At 45.5% G+C, this 23743-nt stretch overlaps 1 protein-coding gene across 5 annotated transcripts in view; it reads left to right on the forward strand.

Moving 5' to 3' along the window:
* Positions 1-23429, forward strand: part of slc15a5 (solute carrier family 15 member 5) — a 59440-nt gene extending 36011 nt beyond the window's left edge. For 3 of the 5 annotated variants that reach the window (XM_073066188.1, XM_073066184.1, XM_073066186.1), the window contains exons 5-9: positions 1240-1426; positions 5002-5190; positions 19282-19413; positions 22423-22531; positions 22608-23429. In XM_073066188.1, coding sequence (XP_072922289.1) covers positions 1240-1426; positions 5002-5190; positions 19282-19413; positions 22423-22531; positions 22608-22752 — 762 coding nt within the window. In that variant the 3' untranslated portion in view covers positions 22753-23429. The remainder of the gene's footprint in view (positions 1-1239; positions 1427-5001; positions 5191-19281; positions 19414-22422; positions 22532-22607) is intronic. The other 2 variants (XM_073066185.1, XM_073066187.1) reach the window with 2 other exon arrangements.
* Positions 23430-23743: the final 314 nt, after the last annotated feature.

Genomic DNA, 23743 nt, shown 5'->3' on the forward strand with positions numbered 1-23743 from the left:
GCCGATTGAAACCTAAGCATTATAAGTAGTTTTTGAAGTGCTGGAATGGTGCTAACTCTGTACGAATTGTTCCTGAGGTCATACTAGAATATGTTTTCCAGTCCTGGGTCTCACACTTAAGCAGAGATGTCAAAATCACAGTGAAAAAGAGTCTGAACTGAATTATACAGAGGATTACAATTTACAGAGGAGGGAAAGTTAATTAGATTAAAAGCTTTCATAATTAAGTGATGTTTCAATAAATAGGGAAAAATTATTTCTACTCTTCAGTGAATCTGTAAATAGAGGATCATCATCAAAAAGGGGAAAAAGGAATTAGGAAACTGTTTACTCAGAGGATTGTGAGAGAGATGGGTGGAAACAGAGTTAAAATAAATTCTGAAAAGTAGATATTTATTTGAAAGGGGTTAGAAAACGTCAAAGCAATGATACTAAATGGATAACTACTTCAGTGAATTGGCATTGGACAATCAACTATGGTAATGAGAGTGGATAGGCTAGGGTTATACTCACTAGAACACTAGCTGGTTGGTGACCTTTTCGAGGCTTGTACAATGATGAGGGGCACAGATAGGGTAGATAGAATAATTTTCCCAGGGCAGTAGTGTCTACAACGAGAGGGCATGGGTTTAAGGTGAGAGGGGAGAAATGTACAGGGTTTTCACACAGACAGTGATGAATATCTAGAATGAGCTGCCAGAGGTGGTGGTAGAGGCAAGTAAAACTACAGCATTTCAAAGGCATTGGGACAGGTACTTGGATAAGAAAAGTATAGACAGATATGGGCTTAATGCGGGCAAGTAGAATTAGTGTGGGTGGGCATCACAGTTGGCATGGTTGAGGTAGGCTGAAATGGCCTATTCACACACACAGAATGCTGGAGAAAGTCAGCATCTATGAAAATGAATAACCAGTCAAAATGCCGACTATTTATTCATGTTATATTTTGAGTGTGTTGCTTTGGCTTTCCAGCATCTGCAGAATTTCTTGTGTTTATGAAAGGACCTCGTTCTGTGTGGCATGATTCTATGGTTCTTACTCTCAGTATCCATAATGGATGTACTGAAATCTAATACATCTGCAAATTTGATATTTATGAAGGTACTTTGATGGAGCAAACAATTCAGGTGAACTATATGTATATACTGTAATCTCCTTTGCCCATGGTGGTTATATATTTCATGATGAAATGCTTGCAAAAATGAAAACCACTGCCAATGTTATACCTTATAAATGCAGATTCCATCGGCCTACTTCATACAGACAATGCATTCCAACCTAAACCAGAGAGGATTTCTTCTTCCAGTAGCAGCTTTGAACATAGTGGGTCTTACTCCTGTACTGCTGCTTGCACCCCTCCTGGAATACATTGGGTCTTGCCTGGTGTCTGTTCATAGAGACCCGATGTCACCATTGACACAGATGGGTAGGTGTTATGTTGTCAACGTTATCATTAAATAACCAATTTTGGTTTTCATTTCATTTCTGTTCAGTTCCATTAAGTGTTGCTGACATTGTTCATTTCAGACCAGAATGAGCTGAAGTTTCTCTTACTGTTTACATTTATAAAGCATTTAGCTTAATTGAATAGCAAAGAATACACGGGTACTAGACAACTGAACTAAAGTAGAAAATGATGGAAATATCCTGCGGGTCTGGTAGCATCCATGGAGGGAGAGTCAGAGTTAAAATTTCAGGTAGATAACTTTTCCTCCATACTACGTTGTATAAACATCAATTACTTTTCCTCTCTGATACATTTTGCATATCTATTGCATTTCTTTCTGATTAGTGCTGTTTTATTGAAAGCAATAGCTATTGAACAGATGGTGTACTCATCATTTTGAACTGTGTAGATTAATTTCTGTATATCTCTTGGGTGATGTTTGCCAATATTAAGTTGCCATATCTGCCCTCATATAACTTATTTATTCAAAAGATTGACTATAGGACTGATTTATTCATCTTGTATGTTCTAACCGTCTCCGCCCCCCCCACCCCCGCCAGCAACATTATCCCTCAGAGATGTATTTCACAACGATGACTAGACTAACAATCAAACAAGAAAAGTAATTTATCCATTTTTGGGGGATTGTTTGAGGAAGAGAGTACTGTGTGAGAAACATGGAAGTTCTCCATAGTTTTCCCAGAAGACTGACAATAAATTATTTTCAAAAGATCACCAGGCCCAAGAGGAATTCAGGCACTGGATTCAGTCACTGGATTAGCAAACAGGAAATGCTGCCCGAATGAAAGATAAAAGTTAAAGATTAGATTCATTTGTCACATGTGCATCAAAGCATCAGAGCATACGGTGAAATGTGTCGCTTTCATCAATGACCAACACAGTGCAAGGACGTGCTGGGGGCAGCCCACAAGTGTCGCCATGCTTCCAGCGCCAACAGAATATGCCCACAATTTACTAACCTTAACCCAGACATCTTTTTGGAATGTAAGAGAGATCTGGAGAACCCAGAGGAAACCCATGCTGTCATGGGGAGAACGTACAAACTCCTGCCAGACATATTCCGATTGCTGGTGCTGTAAAGCATTACGCTAAACATTATGCTACTGTGCTGTCCGTGAGGGCCAGTTTTGGACATATTGTAGCAGTGTGCTACACGCAGCACTGAAATAACGACACGTAGTCGGTGAGCTGCAGTTGCAAAGAGGTTTATTCAAACTTCGCGGCCTCGCTTTAAAGCCTTCCTGTTCCCACCCTCCCTGGGCGGGAATGCTGTAGGGGGCGCATATTCACAGTCCAGTCCTGCACGTAGGCTTTCCCCCTTGCTGGTGAAGAAGGCTTGGCGCCCTCTTTGGGACCGGCCTCAATGCCGGCGCGCGCCACTTTGTGAGCCGGTTTGAGTGCGCTGGGAAGTGGGTCGCCACAATATACAGGCAAATTAACATACTGTTAAAATACAGTTAACATTACCTATTGCTGGGATGTTCACTCAGAGAAAAGAACCATAGTGTACAAAGGCTGTTGTAAATCTAGTCAAGAAGAAAAGAAGATCTTATGAAATGTTCAAAAAAGTAGGTAATGATAGAGATCTAGTAGATTATAATAAAGGGAGTAGAGATAGCCTGTAAAATTATAGACCAGTGAGTCGTACTTCAGTGGTTGGTAAGCTGATGGAGAAGATCCTGAGAGGCATAATATGATTAGGAATAGTCAGCATGGCTTTGTCAAAGACAGGTCGTGCCTTATGAGCCTAATTGAATTTTTTGAGGATGTGACTAAACACATTGATGAAGGTAGAGCAGTAGATGTAGTGTATGTGGATTTCAGCAAGGCCTTTGACAAGGTACTCGATGCAAAGCTTAATGAGAAAATAAGGAGGCATGGGATCCAAGGGGACATTGCTTTGTGGATCCAGAACTGGCTTGCCCACAGAAGGCAAAGAGTGGTTGTAGACGGGTCATATTCTGCATGGAGGTCGGTCAACAGTGGTGTGCCTCAGGGATCTGTTCTGGGACCCCTACTCTTCGTGAATTTTATAAATGACCTGGAAGAAGAAGTGGAGGGATGGGTTCGTAAATTTGCTGATGACACAAAGGTTAGAGGTGGAGGGCTGTCAATGGTTACAGTGGGACATTGATAGGATGAAAAAACGGGCTGAGAAGTGGCAAATGGAGTTCAACCCAGATAAGTGTGAGATGGTTCATTTTGATAAGTCAAATATGATAACAGAATATTGTATTAATGGTAAGACTCTGGGCAGTGTGGAGGATCAGAGGGATCTTGGAGTCTGAGTCCATAGTTTAGGAGCTGAGAGGTAATGTTGCAACTATATAGGACCCTGTTCAGACCCTACTTGGAGTACTGTGCTCAGTTCTGGTTGCCTCACTATAGGAAGGATGTGGAAACCATAGAAAGGGCTCAGAGGATATTTACAAGGATGTTGCCTGGATTGGAGATTATGCCTTATGAGAATAGGTTGAGTGAATTTGGCCGTTTCTCCTTTGAGTGACTGAGGATGAGAGGTGACCTAATAAAGGTGTATAAGATGATGAGAGGCATTGATCATGTGGATAGTCAGAGGCTTTTTCCCAGGGCTGAAATGGCTAGCACGAGAGGGCATAGTTTTAAGGTGCTTGGAAGTAGGTACAGAGGAGATGTCAGGGGTAAGTTTTTTACACAGAGAGTGGTGAGTGTGTGGAATGGGCTGTCGGTGACGATGGTGGAGGTGGATACGATAGGGTCTTTTAAGAGACTCCTGGACAGGCACATGAAGCTTAGAAAAATGGAGGGCTATGGGTAACCCTAGGTAAGGACATGTTCGGCTCAGCTTTGTGGGCCGAAGGGCCTGTATTGTACTGTAGGTTTTCTATGTTTCTAATATAACAATGAAGGCAAGCCTGAACATACACTCAGTGACCAGTTTATTAGCTATCTCCTGTACCTAATAAAGTGGCCACTGAGTGTATGTCCGCAGTCTTCTGCTGCTCTAACCCATCCACTTCAAGTTTTGACATGATATGCATTCAGAGATGCTCTTCCGCTCATCACTGTTGTAATATGTGATTGTTCGAGTTACTGTCGCTTTCCATGAGCTTGAACCGGTTTGAACATTCTCCTCCGGCCTCTCATTAACAAGTCTCTTTTGCCTAAAGACTGGATGTTGACTGGATGTTCTCCATCATTCACACCATTCTCTAAACTCCAGAGACTGTTGTGTGTGCAACTCCCAGGAGATCAACAGTTTCTCAGATACTCAAACCGCCCCATCTGGCACCAGCAGTCATTCCATGGACAAAGTCACTTAGATCCTCTTTCTTTCCCATTCTGATTTTAGATCTGAACAACTGAACCTCTTGACTATTTCTGTGTGTTTTTATGCATTGAAATGCTGCCACATGATTGGGTGATTAGTTATTTGCATTAATGAGCAGGTGTACAGGTGTCCCTAGTAAAGTGACCTCTGAGTCTAATGCTTACACCAAGCCTGAAGCTAAGGAAGATTATGTCCTTCACTCATCGCTTCTCATTTATTTCAGTTATTGGTCATCTGTGTGCAACTTTGTCCATGGTGGTAGCAGGGATATCTGAGGTGCGCAGGAAGAACTTTCTCCTGGTGGAACAAGTGTTGTCTGGAAAGGTGCTGCTTGTATCTTCGATGCCTTGTCTTCAGCTCACCCCTCAGTACCTTTTGCTCGGAGTTGCTGAGGCATTGGTTACGCCTGCCTGTGAGTACACGTCACTTATATAATTAGCTCATTTTTCAACTAAGTGGAAAACAATCGAGTTATATTCACCGGGGGTTATAAGAATGAGGGAACCTCATAACTGATAAAATGTTGACAGGACTGAACAGACTACTCTTATAGAATTAAAGAGTAATACAGGATAGACACAACCCAACTGGTCGATGCCGAGCCCAGCATCTTCCATTGCCCACAAGTGGTATATGATTCTCCAAGCCCCTCCACTCTATGTACTTATCCAAATGCTTTTTAAATGATGCCTTTGTACCTGCCCCAACTACTTCCCCTGGCAGCTCATTTCAGCTATTCACTACCTTCTGTGTAAAGAAGTTACTTTTCACATCTCTGTTAAGTCACTCCCCTAATGTATCTATGTCCTCTAATTTTGGACTCAGCAGCCCTGGGGAAAAGACTGTGTACAATGTCCTGTGTATGTTACTAAAAAGGGCTTCTTTGGTTTGTTACGAGTAGGAATGTTTCTTTGTCTGTTAAATGTTTCTCTTGCCGTTGTTTCGCTTTAGAATGGCTGATATGGTAATTGTATTCATTTGTTAATCAATGGGGAATGTTATTGTGTTTTGTGAGGCTGGGAACTTGGGGGAGGGGTTGCGCGGGCTTGGGGGTGAAGGGAGTCCGGAGGGAGACGCCGAGGAAGGAGGACGGGCGCTCGGACGACCACCGGGGAGTCCGAGGTGGAAGACGTGGAAGTCGGGAGGGCAAGCGACGAGGAGTCGAATGGTTCGCTGGTTGAGCTCCACCGAGTGCACTAAACTGACTGAACTTTGATAAGTTGGCGCCTTTTGTTTTTTTCTTGTATATATATATATATATATTGTATTGCCTAATACTCTTTTAATCTTAGTAAACTCTTTAAAGTGTATTTCATACTGGTATTTGTTGTGGGTTTGATACTGTTGGCGGGCGCGAGGCATAAACGCGATTCTCACAGCACCTGCGTGTACGGGAGGTGGGGTTGGTGTGTGGCTGGATCTCCTTTTCCCCTAGACATATACCAACCTGTTGGGTAAGTGTTACATTTGTGGGGGCTCGTCCGGGTTTGAATTGTCAGGGGGCTGTGGAATCGCGCAGGTAGTGAGCGGAGATGGACAGAGATAAAATTGTTTGCTGGTGCGGATTTGAAGGCGTACCGGTACAGTATGCATGCGTAGTGAGTGGAGTGGATTTTCGAGTTTCGGGAGACGCGGTAGTGCGGGGGTTAAGTTTGGTGAAGGGTATGGGGCAGGTAGAATTGATAGCTAGACAGTGTGGTAAAGAGATGGAGTCTAGCTGGGTGTTGGTTAGTACGAGTGCTGATGTCAGGACGTTGGAACTGCCGGCGACGGTCAGTGTACCGGGGGAGGAGGGGCTGTGGGGGCTCCACACTCTCTCCGAGGATGAGGCTGAGGAGACATCGGAGGAGGAGCTAGAGCTAGAGGAAAACCCCAGAGAGGTGGCAGGCACTAGCAAAGGGAGGAGGATGGAGGGAGTCGTGACTAGGCCCCGCCCCCCAGGTAGTGGGGACGCCTCGGAGCTGGCAGCCGCACTTAGGTCCCTGGTGGGAGTGGCCGAGAGGCCACGGCTGAAGCTGGGGGTGTTCTCCGGAGCCAAGCCTACTCCGGACGGGGAGGTGGACTATGAGACCTGGATCGAGCATACGTCCTTGATGTTAGAGGAGTGGCCAGGCTCGGAGGAGGAGAAGCGGCAGCGATTGGTGGGAAGTTTGAGGGGTTTAGCAGCCAAAACAGTCTGGGAGTTGAAAGCTGAGAAGCCTGGGGCCTCAGTGGAGGAATGTATAGAAGTTTTGGAGGGAGCGTTTGGGTTGTCAGGGGAACCCTGGCTGCTTTTAGCAGAGTTCCAACGCCTGGAACAATGGAGAGGGGAAAAGCTCTCCGAGTACATATTTAGGATGGAGGGGATGCTCTCGGGGCTGCGGCGCCGTGGGATAGTGAAGGCACCGGACGTGGCTAGCGTGAGGATGAGTCAGTTATTCAGTGGCTCTCTGGAGGAGGACAAGGTGGCGTGGACTATTCGGCAGGCTTATAGGAAAGGCCCCCCTCCATCATTCGGGCAACTGATTAGAGAGGTGCAGGAGGAAGAGAGAGCGTTGGGGCGGAAAAGGGGCGTGGGCCTACGGGAGCGATCCTCAGCGATACAGGAAGTGGTGGCTGGGTGGAGGAATGACAACCCACCGAGGGGTAGAGAATCCCCTCTGGAGGGGAGGGACAGGGGAGGTACCCACTCTCAGGGGCGACCAGTGCCGTGGGTTGGGAGTGGGAGTCGTCCTGGGAGAGGAGGGGCGGCAGGCAGCGTGTGCTTTAACTGTGGGAAAGAGGGGCATTTCAGGCGGGACTGTGGGCAGCCGAGGGTGTGCTATAGCTGTGGAGAGGAGGGACACTTTAGGTGGGATTGTGAGAGACCAGGAGGTCCGCGGAGGACAAGCCCCCCTGCGACTAAGAAGGGGGAGGTGTCAGGAAACTTAGGAGAGGCTCAGTGAGGGAACGGACTGGAGCCTCTGGAGGAACACATTCCCAGAGATCAGCCAGGGGACCACCGGGTGCCTACGCCTCTATTCCAGATGGGCTGGTAGGACCCCGTGCCAGTGTGGGTCTACGGATAGAGGGAGTTTACGCAAAAGCCGTTCTGGATACGGGATCGCAGGTGACCTTATTGTACCGGTCTTTCTACCACCAATATCTAAAGCATTTGCCCGTAACCCCATTTGACGCCCTGCAGATTTGGGGTGTGAGCGAGGGTGACTACCCGTACGATGGGTACCTATCGGTGAGATTGGAGTTCTCGGAGGGCGATGTGGGAGTGTCCGAAGCTATTGAGACGTTGGTGTTGGTGTGTCCTGACCCGGTGGTGCTGCCCTCCTGGTGGGGACTAATTCCCCCGTTGTGCGACGGCTCCTGGGAGCTTGTAAGGAGAAAGCGGGGGAAGACTTTCTGGAGACCCTCTCGGTGCATCCAGTGTTTTGAGCAGTGTTCGAAGAAGGGGTTGCCTCCCTAGGACTGGACCCGGAGTGTAAATGAGGGATGGTGTGGTGTACGCAGGCGAGGCCCAAGGTGATCCGACCCGGGGAGGTAGCACTAGTGATGGGGACCCCCAGATTCCCAGGAGTGCCGACGGACGAAGCCCTGTTAGTAGACGCCCCGGATGATCTTGAAGGGGAGACACGATTTCCGGCGGGGGCGCTGGTGAGGCCCGAAGTGCAGAGACCAGGGGTGGTACATGCGAGGCGTATAGCTATAAGTGTCAGGAACACCATGGCAAGAGAAATCACCTTTAAGAGGGGAATGCCGCTGGCACATCTGTTCCCGGTGACGGTAATGTCTAGCGCACCAGTGAGGACCCCTAACGGGGAGGGATCGGAGCATCGAAGGGAGCTGACCGCTGAAGTCTTTAACTTCGGGGATTCCCCTGTGTCGCCGGAGTGGAAACACAGGCTAGTGGAGAAGATGCTGAAGATGGAAGCTGTTTTTTCTCAGGGCGAGTTCGATGTTGGCTGCTCCAAAAGCACTCGCCACACCATCCAGGTGACGGAGGACACCCCGTTCCGAGAGAGATCCCGGCGGCTGGCTCCGGCAGATGTTGAGGACGTGCGGCAGCACTTGTGCAAGTTGAAGGAGGCCGGAATCATAGCTGAGTCCCGAAGTCCTTATGCGTCCCCAATAGTGGTGGCACGGAAGAAGAATGGGAGAGTGCGCATGTGTGTTGACTACAGGACATTGAATCGGCGAACTGTCCCTGATCAATATACTGTCCCAAGAGTCGAGGATGCGTTGGCCTGCCTGAGCGGTGCGAAGTGGTTCAGTGTGCTGGATTTAAGAAGTGGGTATTACCAGATCCCGATGAGTGCGGGCGATAAAGAGAAGACCGCTTTTATCTGCCCGCTGGGGTTCTTTCAGTTCGAACGAATGCCCCAAGGCATATCGGGAGCCCCAGTCACCTTCCAGAGGCTCATGAAGAGAACTGTGGGGGATATGAATCTGTTAGAGGTGCTGGTGTACCTGGACGATTTGATAGTGTTTGGATCGACTTTGGAGGAACATGAGGAGAGGCTGTTGAAGGTGTTGGGCCGGTTTAATGAAGAAGGGTTGAAGCTTTCCCTGGACAAATGCCAGTTCTGCAAGTCGTTGGTTAGCTACGTTGGCCATATCATTTTGCGAGAGGGAGTGGCTACTGATCCAACCAAGATAGAGGCCGTGACCACCTGGCCGAGACCCCAGAAAGTGAGCGTTCTGCGCTCATTTTTGGGGTTCTGTGGGTATTACCGCCAATTTGTGAAAGGATACGCCAAAGTGTGTCACCCGTTGACTCAGCTGTTGTGTGGCTATCCCCCGGTGGGGAAGAAAAGGACGGGGGACCAGAGGCAGGACACTGGAGGATACTGGAACCCGGCGGAACCTTTTGGCTCGAGATGGGATGATCAATGTGAAGAGGCATTCCGATCTTTGAAAAGGGCACTGACCCAGGACCCGGTGTTGGCTTTTGCCGATCCCCAGAAGCCATATGTGCTGCACACGGATGCTAGTCGAGAGGGTCTCGGGGCTGTTCTGTACCAGGAGCATGGCAAAGCATTGAGGCCGGTAGCCTTTGTCAGCCGAAGCTTGTCGCCATCGGAGAGAAACTATCCCACTCACAAGTTGGAGTTCCTGGCGCTGAAGTGGGCGGTGGTGGACAAGTTGGGCGATTACCTGTACGGAGCCAAGTTTGAGGTGCGAACGGATAACAATCCTCTCACTTATATTTTGACTTCGGCGAAGCTGGATGCCACAGGACATCGGTGGCTGGCGGCCTTGTCGGTATATGATTTCAGCCTGAGGTACCGGCCCGGAAGCAAGAATGTCGATGCGGATGCTTTGTCTCGTCGGGAGCCGGGGGAACAGGAGAGGGACGAGGAGTGGGAGAGTGTCCCTGCCCCTGGAGTGAAGGCGATGTGTCAGTTTGCTATCACCGTGAAGGCCGAGGGAAGAGGGAGGCTGGAACAAGCCGTGGACCATTTGGGGGGTTTTGACGATGCCATACCCCTAGCTTACTGTGACCTGACCGCACTGCGGACTAAACAGTTGCCGGAACTGAGTCCGGGGGAAGTGGCCGCTGCTCAGCAAAATGACCCGGGCATTGGCACAGTGTGGAGAGCGGTCGAGAGGGGGGATGGGGCATTGGCTGAGAAGGCGAAACACCCATTCATGCCCCTGTTGTTGAAGGAGTGGTCTCGGTTGAAGTTAAAGAACCAAATCTTGTACCGGGTAACGGCGCCTCCGGACCAACCCCACTGTTGGCAACTGGTCCTGCCGGAGGAGTATCGGCAGGCTGTACTCCAGGCCCTACATGATGATTCTGGACACTTGGGGGTGGAAAAGACCTATGGATTACTCAAAGACCGGTTCTACTGGCCCCGGATGAGGGGGGAAGTCGAAGAATACTGTAGGGGCTGCAGTCGTTGCATCCGGAGGAAGACCCTGCCCGCGTTGGCGGCTCCACTGTCGCACTTGCAGAGTGCGGGACCTCTGGACCTGGTGGGTATGGATTTTCTGTCGATTGAGCCTGACACCAGCAACACCGCGAATGTCTTAGTCATCACCGATCATTACACTCGCTATGCTCAGGCATTTTGCACTAAGGATCAGAAGGCGACGACAGTGGCGAAGGTGTTATGGGAGAAGTATTTTGTTCATTACGGCCTTCCCAGGCGAATCCATAGCGATCAGGAGCGGGACTTTGAGAGCCGCCTTATCCATGAATTACTGACTATGCTTGGGGTTGAGAAATCCAGGACTACCCCTTATCACCCACAGGGAGATCCGCAGCCAGAGAGGTTCAACCGGACCCTGTTGGATATGCTCGGGACGCTGGAGATTGGGCAGAAAAGCAGGTGGAGTCGTCATATTGGACAATTGGTTCACTGTTACAATTGTACTCGCAATGATGTTACAGGATATTCGCCCTATTATCTGATGTTCGGGCGGGAAGCGAGGTTGCCCATTGACTTGTGTTTTGGGGGTGAAGTGGGTGAATTACCCGGGAAGTCCCATCTAAAGTATGTGTCCAACATGAAGAGGGAGTTACAGCGGGCGTACGAGTTGGCCGAGGCGGCGGCTACCAAACAAAATCAGAGGAATAAGATGCGGTATGATCGAAAGGTGAAGTTTGTTCAATTATTGCCGGGCGACCGGGTCCTTTTACGGAATTTGGGACTCCCTGGTAAGCACAAGTTGGCAGATCGATGGGTGGCCAGCCCCTATGTAATAGAGAGCCAAATGCCGAACCTGCCAGTTTACCGGGTGAAACCTGAGGATGGGAAAGGGCCTATCAAGGTACTCCATCAGAATCACCTGCTGCCGCTGGGTCAAGCGGTGCAGGTGGATATGGAGCCAGAGTGGGAGATTACGCCTAGTACAAGGACTCTGCGAGGGCACAGAGAAAGGGAAGAGCCCGCTGCTGAAGAGCGGGGACAGGTCCCTCGCCCGGAAATGGCTACTGATTCGGAAGAGGACGACTCAGATGAGTGGCCCCTGTTCCTATTCGCTGGTGCTCCAGTACCAGGAGAGGAGGCTCCTGGCCCTTCCCATACTGAATTGGGTGAGAGGAGGGAAGGTCTTGTGGGTCAGATGGAGAGGCAGCCAACATTGGTGGGAGAGAGGGTGGAGCCCGAGCGTGAGCCGGAGGGATCTCAGGTGAGGGAGGACCCCAGTGAGGAAGGGGGTGAGGGTCTGTCAGGAAGACCTGGGGTGTCCGAGACAGTGGGTTCGCAGGTGGAGAGGGAGCCCAGGGGGGCAGAAGGGGTATGGAGATCTCAGAGGATTAGGCGCCCCCCGGAGCGGTTGACATATGTGGTACCAGGAGAACCGAGTGTGATTTCTACTGCTCTGGGTAGTTATGTCACTGCTTTCTGCACCTGGTTTGGGTTTTGTGTGTTGCAAGAAGCTTTGGGGAACTCTAGTAACGCCATGAGGGCATGACATTTGCTGGTGGGGAGAGAATGTACAATGTCCTGTGTATGTTACTAAAAAGGGCTTCTTTGGTTTGTTACGAGTAGGAATGTTTCTTTGTCTGTTAAATGTTTCTCTCGCCGTTGTTTCGCTTTAGAATGGCTGATATGGTAATTGTATTCATTTGTTAATCAATGGGGAATGTTATTGTGTTTTGTGAGGCTGGGAACTTGGGGGAGGGGTTGCGCGGGCTTGGGGGTGAAGGGAGTCCGGAGGGAGACGCCAAGGAAGGAGGACGGTCGCTTGGACGACCACCGGGGAGTCCGAGGTGGAAGACGTGGAAGTCGGGAGGGCAAGCGACGAGGAGTCGAATGGTTCGCTGGATGAGCTCCACCGAGTGCACTAAACTGACTGAACTTTGATAAGTTGGCGCCTTTTGTTTTTTTCTTGTATATATATATATATAAATATATATATATATATTGTATTGCCTAATACTCTTTTAATCTTAGTAAACTCTTTAAAGTGTATTTCATACTGGTATTTGTTGTGGGTTTGATACTGTTGGCGGGCGCGAGGCATAAACGCGATTCTCACAGCACCTGCGTGTACGGGAGGTGGGGTTGGTGTGTGGCTGGATCTCCTTTTCCCCTAGACATATACCAGCCTGTTGGGTAAGTGTTACAACTGTGACCTTATCCAAACCCCTCATGATTTATTAAACTTCTCTGTGGTTATCCCCTCATTCTCGTACACTCTAAAGTGTAAAGATCCAAACTCTCCCGATGATAAAGGCTCTCTAATCCAGACAGCATCCTCAATAATCTCTTCTGTATCCTCTCCAGGTTGAAAATGTCTTTCTATACCAGGGTGACCAAAAGAGTACACAATATTCCTCGCATTGTAAAAATTATGCATGTCATTATTATCAGCAAAGGACTGGATTTCATGTGCCTTTTCAGTCCACCACTCATCTTGTATGGCCCGTATTGCCTTTTGCACTTTCCTCCGAGCTGTCTGCCAATGCTGATGGATGAAGGGTTATTTAAAGTTGCCCGGTGTGCTTTGTGCATGTCCTTAAGCAAGTTGTGGATGGTATCTGAGTTATCATCAAACCAATCTTGGTGGTTTCTGCTCTTATGGCCGATGGATTGGGCTGCTGCCTCATAGAACGCAGAGCTGATATAGGTCCACTGTTGTTCCAATTAATCGATGCGTTACTCCCCTGAAAACAGCAGATGGTCTAACACTTCTGAAGAATCAGAATACCATTCTGCTGAGGTGGGCTGAGCATTTTAACACCCGGCTTAATCAGGATTCTGTTGCAGACCCCACCATCCTGGACGAACTGCCTGAACTTCCTCCGATCCACGACCTCAGTCTACCACCAGCCTTCCAGGAGGTTCTATCAGCAGTCCATTCCCTTAAGAACAATAACTCCGCTGGCACTGACAATATCCCTGCCAAGTTACTGAAGATCGGAGGGTACATGTGTATGCGCACCCTCTACCTGTACATCATCAAGGCCCGGACTGACGAGAACATCCCACAGCAATGGAGAAATGCAAACATCGTTGCCATTTATAAGAACAAGGGTGACAAGGCCATCTGCTGCAATAGTTGGGGCATATCATTCCTTTCTGTTGCTGGAAAGGTCCTGGCTAAGGTGATGCTTCAGAGGCTCATCAGCAACATCACCGAGTCAATGCTGCCTGAATCGCAGTGTGGATTTAGGAAGAACAGGAGCATGATTGACATGATCTTCACAGCCCGGCAGCTTCAGGAAAAGTGCTGGGAGTAACATCAAGACCTGTTTATGGCCTTTGTCGACCTCTCCAAAGCATTCAACACTGTGCAAAGAGAGCTCTTATGGGATGTCCTCCTCAAGTTTGGCTGTCCCAATAAATTTGTTAACATCCTCCACCAGTTCCACGATGGGATGACTGCTCGGGTGACCATAGGAGGACAAGCCCTTCCTTGTACGCACAGGGGTGAGGCAGGGGTGTGTGCTAGCGCCAGTGTTCTTTAACATCTTCCTCCTGTGTGTTACCAAGCTTCTCCACAACGAGATTGAAGATAGCAGTGGTGTGGCAGTGGACGTCAGATTAGATGGCAACCTCTTTAACATCAGGAGGTTCCACGCAACCACCAAACTCCATAGAGAACGGGTCCTGGAGCTGCAGTATGCAGATGACTGTGCTCTTGTGGCCCACACTCTGGAGGATATTCAGACTGTCCTTGCTGTGGCGGTGAGAGCGTGCAGCAGGATGGGACTAACTATCAATACCACCAAGACAGAAGTGGTTTGCCAATAGAGTACCAATGTCCCACCCACCCTACCTACCTTCACTGTTGGTGATGAAAAGCTGTCAGTAGTGCCATCTTTCAAATATCTGGGGAGCATTCTCTCTGAGGATAGCGGCATTGACAACGACATCCAGAGCCACATTAAACAGGCATCAGCTGCCTTTGGGAGACTTCAGCGTAGAGTCTTTCAGAACAGGAGCTTTCGTCCCTCCACAGAGGTCCCTGTATACCAAGCGGTCTGTGTCGCCACCCTCCTTTATAGCTGTGAAGCTCGGGTAACCTACAGCCGTCACATCACGTCCTTGGAGCGCTTCCACATAAGCTGCCTTCAGTGCATCCTGGGAATTACCTGGCATGAGCGGGTGCCTCACACTGAAATACTTGTGAAGACCAACTGCAGAATTACTGAGGCCATGATCACCCAGCGTCAGCTGCAGTGGCTGGGGCATGTGATAAGGATGCCCCCATGTTGGCTACCCCGCAGAGTGTTGTACGGCCAGCTACATCATGGTCGACGCTCAGCTGGAGGGTCGAAGAAGTGCTATAAGGATCGGATGAAGAATGCTTTAAGGAAGTGCAAGATCAGGCCCGAGCACTTGGAGGATGTTGCTGCTGACTGTAACACTTGGCGACAGCTGTGTAGGGACAGGGTTCATATTCTGGAGATGTGAAGAACAACCAGAAGTCTGCAGAAGAGAGCCAGGAGAAATGCAGCCTTCACTATCACCACTACCATATATACATGTCCCACCTGCAATAGAACTTGTGGGTCCAGGATAGGACTGTATAGTCATCAAAGATCTCACTGTTAAAGGCGTGGACGTCGTTATCAGATTCCGATGGACAACCAAAGAAGAAGAATAGTTACAATGACATTGTTTACTTCAATACTTTGGTTTGCAAATGGTTCCTTTGAGGTACATATTTACAATGAAAGCACAATGTAATTGATAGGACACATCTAAAGTTTCAAACACCTTTGCTAATTGCAAGCTTCCTTGGATTTATTTACAATGGTGCAAATTACTTAAACCCATAGTTGCCTGGATTGCTGCAGAACAATTAAAAAGCTCCATTGTTTTAATGTTTGGCTGATGCATATGCTAATGTCTTATGGTCACATTTTGTAGACCACATCTCTTAGTCTGTGGGCCAGTTTAACTTCAATTTGTTTCTTGCAATTTACAATAAAAACTGAAGACTGGTTTTTGTTTGAATTAGTATCCCCTATATTCACGTAACTCCAGAATACCTGATGGAATGTACTCCAGGTTATCGAGAGAGGCAAGAGAGGAGATTTTTGGGGCCTTGACCAATATCTTCATGCTCTCTCTAACCACAGACATAGAGGACTGGCGCATAGTTAATGTTGTTCCATTATTCAAGAAGGGAATTAGGAATAATCCTGGAAACTACAGTCTGGTGAGTCTCACGTCAGTGTTAGGGAAATTACTGGAGAGAATTCTTAGTGATGGGGTTATGAGCATTTGGAAAACCATAGCCTAATTAGGGAAAGTCAAGATGGCTTTGTACGAGGCAAGTCGTATCTTACTAACTTGATTGAGTTTTTTGATGAGGTGATGAGGGTAATTGATGAAGGTAAAGTTGTGGGTTTTGTGTACATAGATTTTAGTAAGGTGTTTGACAAGGACCCTCATGGGAGACTCATCCAGAAAATTAAGAGGGGTGGGATACATGGTAAATTGGAACTTTGGATTCAGAACTGGCTTATCGATAGAAAGCAGAGCAAAGTGGACTTATTCCAGCTGGAGGTCTGCGTTTAATGGTGTTCTACAGGGATCTGCACTGGGAGATCTGCTGTTTGTGATGTACATAAATGATATGGATGAAAACATAGATGGGTGGAAAGTTTGCAGATGAATAAAAGGTTGGTGTTGTTGATAGTGCAGAAGACAGGGAAAGAATTCAGCAGGATATAGATCAGTTGCAGAAATGACAGGTAGAGTTTAACCCGGCCAACTGTGAAGAGTTGCACCTTGGAGGTCAAATGTAAAAATAAAGTACACTGTTAAGGGCTAGATCTTTAACAGCATTGATAAGAATAGGAATCTTGGGGGTCCAAGATCATAGCCCCCTGAAAGTGGCTATACTGGTTGATAAGGTGGTTAAGAAGGTATATGGCATACTTGCCTTTATTAGTTGAAGCCCTGAGTTCAAAAGTCAGTAAGTTATGTTGCAGCTTTATAAAGCTGTAGTTAGGGTACATCTGGAGTTCTGGTTGTCCCATTATAGGAAGATGCCAAGGCTTTGGAGAGGGTGCAGAAGAGGTTTACCAGGATGCGACCTGGATTAGAGGGCATGTGCTAAAATGAAATGTTGGACCAACTTGGGTTGGTTTCTCTGGAGCGGCAGAGGCTGAGAAGTGATCTGATAGAGAGGTTTATTAGATTATGAGAGGCATAGATAGAGTAGACTGTATCCATATCCCTATTTATTCTATTGAACTTATTGAATACTGAGTATCATTTTCCCACATTTGGAATGGTCTAATACCAGAAGGTGTAATTTAATGTGAGAGGGGGTAACTTCAAAGGAGATGTGAGGGGCAAGTTTTTTTACACAGAGTGGTGGGTGCCTGGGGGGGGGGGGTGGATGATAGAGGCACATACATTAGAGGCTTTAAGAGACGTTTAGATAAGTACATGAATGTGAGGAAAATGGAAGGATATGGACATTGTGTAGGTAGAGGGGATTAATTTAGTTGGCCATTTGGTTCAACATATCATTGTGGGCCGAAGAGCCTGTTCTATGTTCTTTGTTACTACTCACTACCTTCATTTCCTTCACATCAATAATATTCTCCTTAGTAAAACTGAAGAGAAATAAACATTAAAATTTTTGGCCATCTCCTGCGGCTCTGCAGCCCCAATGGTCTTTAACAGGATCTGGTTTTTGTCTAGTCGCATTTTTACTGTTAAAATAACTGAAAAATCTCTTGGGATTTCTTTAAACCTGCCTGCCACATCAATCTCAGTCCCTTGAGACAATCCACTCCCTCAGTTTGTCCACCTTATCTGTTATGCTACCTACAATTTAAAGCTGTCATCTCCCCTGTAGGAAAGTTATTTCCAATGGTGCAGAAGTCCAGAAATTCAAGTGCCAGTCCAGGGATATGGGGTAAGCCAGTTAGGATGGAGATAAAGAGAAATTTCTTTCCCCAATGTCTTGTCAAATTCTCAAACTTAGAAGGCAATTGAGGTCAAACTGTTTTATATAAACCAGATATACAGTAGTATCTGTAGTTTCCATGTTTAGATGAGGGGATATGGAACAGAGCTCTGAATGTGGACGATCGGCCATTATTGTGCTGAACGGTGTGGCAGACTCGAAATTTTTTGATGCTTCTATGAAATTATCTCCAAAAATGCTACTATTGTAAATGTATTCGATTTTTGTATCTCAATTTTTATCAAATATTTCAAGTCACACTTGAACTTTTATGGTTTGACAAACAAAACACAGTTATCATTAAATTTTACTCGATAGGTAGAGGCTACACTGAAATCAAAGAGCAATTGTAAAGCTTTTGCCGGTAACAATCGTCCTAAAATGGCAATGTTTCAGATGGAAGGAACAACAAGGATGCTCAGTCTAATAGAGCGCTGCAGCAGTTCTGTTGCTGGAGAATTTAACAAGCATTTTGAGAATATCTCCCTCGACCACCAGAACCTTGCTATCACTGACACTGAATCGGACAAGAACAACATGGATGCACCACCACCTCCAAGACCTGGCTTAGATATTCAGTGCTTTTCCTTGGAACATAGAACTGTACAGGCCCTTCAGCCCATAATGTGCCTACCTTTCAATCCACTCTACAATAAGATCAATCTAACCCTTCCTTCCTACATAAGCCTCCCTTCTTACATAACCCTCCGTTTTTCTATTATCCATGTGCCTGTCTACGAGTTTCTTAATGTATATGCCTCTACCACCACCCACAGCAGGACACTCCATGCATTGTATCTTTTGGCCCAATATCCTGGCTGGTACTCATACTACACCATCATCATGCAAATACACTCAAAGACCATTTCATTAGGTACACCTCATTAATGCAAATATCTAATCAGCCAATCATTGTATAAAAGTATGCACATATGGTTGAGTGGTTCACCTGATGTTCAGACCAAACATCAGAATGGGGAAGAAATGTGATCTCAGTGACTTTGACTGTGGAATGATTGTTGGTGCCAGACAGGGTGGTTTGAGTATCTCAGAAACTGCTGATCTCCTGGGATTTTCAGGCACAGCCAGTTCTAGAGTTTACAGAGAATGGTGTGAGAAGCAGAAAGTGTCCAATGTTTAGTGAGCAAAAGCACCTTGTTCATGAGAAAGGTCAGAGGAGTATAGACAGACTGGTTCAAGCCGACAGGAAGGCAACAGTAACTCAATAAGCACATGTTACAACATTTAGTGTGTAGAAAAGCATCGCCTAATGCACAACACTTTGAACCTTGAAGTGGATGGTCTACAGCAGCAGCAGAAGACCATGAACATACACTCAGTACCCATTGGTGGAACCCAATATAGGTTACATACAGGTGGAACCTAATAAAGTGGCCACTGTGTAGTTCTTTCCTCAATAAATATTTAATATGGCAACTTCCATTCACAGTGATTTAACATTTTTATTATAAAACGTTGGCCTATTCGTATCTGATTCAATTAATTAAATTAAATCACGAATTTTAATCTCAGTAGACTGTTTCGGTAGAAAGATGATATTCATTTGCATTGTAACGTTAGACACTCTGGAAGTTAATTTATTGGTTAAATTGTTGAATCTTATGCTTGTGTTTGTTTATAGATACACTGATTACATTTAGACACTCCCCAAGGAGCATTCAGGGAATTGCAATACATTTCATGACTCTCTTCAATTGTATGGGCTGCTTTGTCGGAGCAATTATAATTCAAAGCATCTACCAAATATCTGGCGGTAAGAGCAATTTGTTTACAGGGTGCAGTTTAAAATCCATGTTTCATTCTGAATGCTGGTGAAAAGCGTAACTTAGCACAAGATATAATCCTCTGATAAAATCATACCTGTCTTACATTGATCCATTGAACTAGCAGTGCTGAGGTATATAGTTGACATTGATGAGGTTCAGAGTTTTGTTGTTTGTCCTTTCTCATTAGCACCTCAAGAATTATCGAGTCTTTTTTAAGCCACTTGAAACTGTTAGAGGGTTTATCTTGCTCAAGACTGTAAGGCAGGGGTTCCCAGCCTGAGATTGCCAGACACCTTGCTTTGTGGTACTGGTCCATGGCATCAAAAAGTTTGAGAACCCCTGCTGTAAGGGAATAAAGGAACATCACAGTCTGATGAAATGTCACAGCTATCACTGGGCTTGAGTGCAAAACTGCTGAATTGTTGTGGCACCCAGAAGATTTTGGGTACTCTTAGCTCCACAAATTTCTTCCCACTTCCTCCGCAAACAACGTTCCTTCCCCATTGTCATCCAAAATGGGGAACTTGCTGGGTCTGATGAGATACCAGGGTCACATATCCTCACTCTGTATCATATATGACAGCCTTTAAATCCCGACACCACATACAATCAAATACATTTTCTATATCAATTCTTGCTTGCCAGGCATTGCATCACCAACCAGATGCCCCATGAATATTATTTGAGCAACCCATATTAATAAAATGGTGTCCTATACTTCTGTGTAAAATGAACTGTGAATTACCTTTCAGCCATTAGTTCCAGGTTCTGTCAGGAGATTAAGCAACCTCGGTGGGAGTCCATGTCACTTCTTTGTTCATTACCGCTCTGCTTTATTGTTTATTATTTCAAGTTCCAAAACTAATAGGCCAGAGCCACAAAGTTACTAGCAAGGCTTCTTATACATCATCAGGATATTTCAGTAGAGGAAGTGGTATTATTGCTGAAGGTACTTGTTACTGGATTTTGTTGAACCGATTAGGAGGATTCACTACTCGCTTTATACAGCAGGGAGAAGTCTGGCAAAACCACTTTAGTGCAGAAGTGAAGTCTCACCCTAAATCATATGACCCGGTGTTCTGGTTCAACGTAAACAAGTGGTGATGAAAATGAAAGCTATCTTTAATGAACCTGGCATGAATCTGCACCGGACTTCGAGGCGACTGGTCCTGGATCCAAATCCGGCTGACTCCTCGCCCGCTTTCCATCCGGGATGAAGTCGAGCTAGCAACTCAGCCTCGTAAAACACAGACAAATGGTAAAGAAATGGCAATGTTGCTGCCCAATGTGCCACAAGGCGTAAAGAGGATCAATTATAATAATCACCTCTAGTACAACAGCACAGTTGTGTAGTTGCTAGACCACGTCACAGCGCCTGGGACCTGGGACCGGTCCTGATCTCCGGTGCTCCCTGGGTGGTGTTTGCACGTTCTCCCTGTGAGGGCATGGGTTTCCTCCAGGCACTCCAGTTACCTTCCACATCCCAAAGGTGAGCAGGTTGGCAGATTAATTGTCCCCAGCTGTGTAGGCAAGTGGTGGGATTTTGGGAGCAGCTGATGAGAATGTGGGTGGAATAAAAACTGGGATTGGAATGGCTGGTTGGCGATTGGTGCAGACTCAGTGGGCCTGTTTCCATGACATATCGCTCAATGACTCTATCTATGAATCAGTCTAATGGGTGAATAGAGTTTAGAAAATATAGTCAGACAAACATCACCTCACATAACACTTATTTTTTTCTTATTTAAAGAACAGTCAATAATACCTATAAGTCCTGTACTTAGGGAGTATGGCCCTGTTTTGTAACAGGTACTGTAGATCGACAAGCTGGGATGAGATTTGTTATCTTTCTTTTGAGTGCTTCAAGATCTTTTCAAAGCAGCAGCAATATTCTCTAGGTGGTCTCACTAATGACTTATATGAAGTGTCAACATACTATTTTCTTGGATTAATATTCTTCATGCCTACTTCAATCCTCTGACATTGTTTCAACCTTTGAAACTGCTGCTATGCACAGTGAGAATAATTTTGCAGCTTAGTCAAACATTACATTTAGGTCATGATATTTATTGATGTTGAGATCACATAGGGTATTACTTTATTTAATTAACTCCCTTCTGTAATCATTTAGTAGAAATTATGATATTTTATTCAGTTTGAAATCCCTTTTCTGATGGGATTTGCCATTAGTGAAGTTCTTCATTCCTTCTCTTAGATCTTTTCCACACAAATTTGCATAATCTGCATTTTTAGCTCTTTTATTCTTATTTCTATACTTAGGATCATTTATAAATATTGTGTGAGTTTTAGAGGCCTCGGGAATAATCCCTGAAGAATTAATTGGTCAAAATTATCCAATTAGAACCAGCATATTGATCACAATCCTGTATCGAGTAGATTGTTATCCCATTTATATAATCATCATTCACGTCAATAGCTGCGCACTGAATTTAAAGCATATCTGGAAGAAAGCTGATTATTAATGCATCAGTTTTATCAAAGAAGCCCTACTTTTAAAAAAAATCAGAAATACTGTGAGAAGATGGATATGCAGATATTTTAAAACAAAATTATACATTTTTGAAGAATCTAATTTTTAAATGGCCTTTTCATTTTTCAGATGAAGTGTCTGTTTAAGTACCATGCATTGAGTTAATGAGCATCTTGTTAATGGTAACATTCATTTAGAGAGAACATTTATTCAGGCCTTGATTCATTCTCCACAATCTTCACTGCATTTGCTTAATATGAATGACTGGTTAAAGAGAATGTTTCACCCAAAGTGCTTTCATTATTAAAAGGTTTCCACTAAATCACACATTTTCTTCATCTTTAATTGTTCCAAGTGTTGGCTAGTCATGTCTTGTGAATCAAAATCTTGCAGAAACATAAGGAAAATCAGACAGGTTATATTGTTAATGATGGTGGGACGTGTCTAAGGGATTGACTCCTATTATGTTGGTTTTATTTATACACTGGTTGTGCTTTCTCTTTAGGCACTTGGTTCCCAAATGATCTGAGTGCTGGGAATTTGGACAAATACTTTTTCACTGTAGCTGCATTCATGCTTCTAAATCTTCTTGGCTTTTGGCGAATCTCACACAGGTATTTGCATTGGGAAAAGACTGTTGGTCCATTTTATTCTGTTGCATTTGTGTAATATCTTTTCCATATTGCGCAGGTACAGAGACCTTCACCAAGAAGAGGACTGGTGTGTTAAAGGAAGTCTTGTCGATAAACTAGTAGAACATGAAAAGTCCCTGAAATTCTATGACAGTGTTCTGGAAAGTTCCTCCATCTTCTATCCTGTGGAAATGGTGCTGTGAACTGGGTCATGCTCTCTTCTTCTAGTTGCCATCAGGAAGAAGGTATAGGAGTTTCAGGACTCTCACCATCAGATTCAGGAACAGTTATTACCCCTCAACCATTAGGCTCTTGAACAAAATGGGATAACTTCACTCAACTTCATTTGCTCCATCACTGAAATGTTCCCAAAACCTATGGACTCGCTTTCAAAGACTCTTCATCTCATGTTTGCAGTATTTATTGCTTATTTATTATTATTCTTCCTTTTTTGTGTTTGCAAAGTTTGTTGTCTTTTGCACACTGGTTGATTGCCTAGTTGGCGAGGTCTTTCATTGATTCTACTACGGTTATTCTATTTCGGATTTATTAAGAAAATGAATCTCAGGGTCGTAAATTGTGATTTATATGTACTTTGATAATAATTTTACTTTGAACTTTGAGAACAAGTTCAAAGTGAGTGGTGCTGAAGTTGCCACCCTGTATTCCTGACAATGTATACCCTGTTCATGTTCCATAGTCTTTCAATTTCCTCTTTTAATTTAGCATATTTCTGCTCTTGTCCATTTGTTGATTTCTGTGTTATATCTGCATTTGGAATGGCTATATCTATTTAGTAAGTAGTTCTTGCTTATTTATCCTGAAATATTATACCTGGATGGTTGTCATGGATTGCCCTATCTGTATTAAAGGATCAGTTGTAATATAATTTGTAGACTCTGACTCTAAATCTGGATCAGACTTGTATTTATAGTAAGGTATGATATCTTCTATGAGTTTGTATTTTAAAGCATGAGTTTGGTGAATGATGTTTGCTGCTTGATTGTGCCTGTGTAAGTACCGTAGATTCCGGACTACAGAGCGCACCTGATTAAAAGCCGCTGGCTCTAATTTTAGAAATAAAATCAATTTTTCACTTGTACAGGCCGCACCGGATTTTAGGCCGCACCGGATTTTCGGCCGCAGGTGTCCCACGTTGTAATATGAGATATTTACACAGAAAGATATTACACG

This window comes from Hemitrygon akajei, chromosome 14, assembly GCF_048418815.1.
Source record: "Hemitrygon akajei chromosome 14, sHemAka1.3, whole genome shotgun sequence".
In the NCBI taxonomy this organism is placed as follows: domain Eukaryota; kingdom Metazoa; phylum Chordata; class Chondrichthyes; order Myliobatiformes; family Dasyatidae; genus Hemitrygon; species Hemitrygon akajei.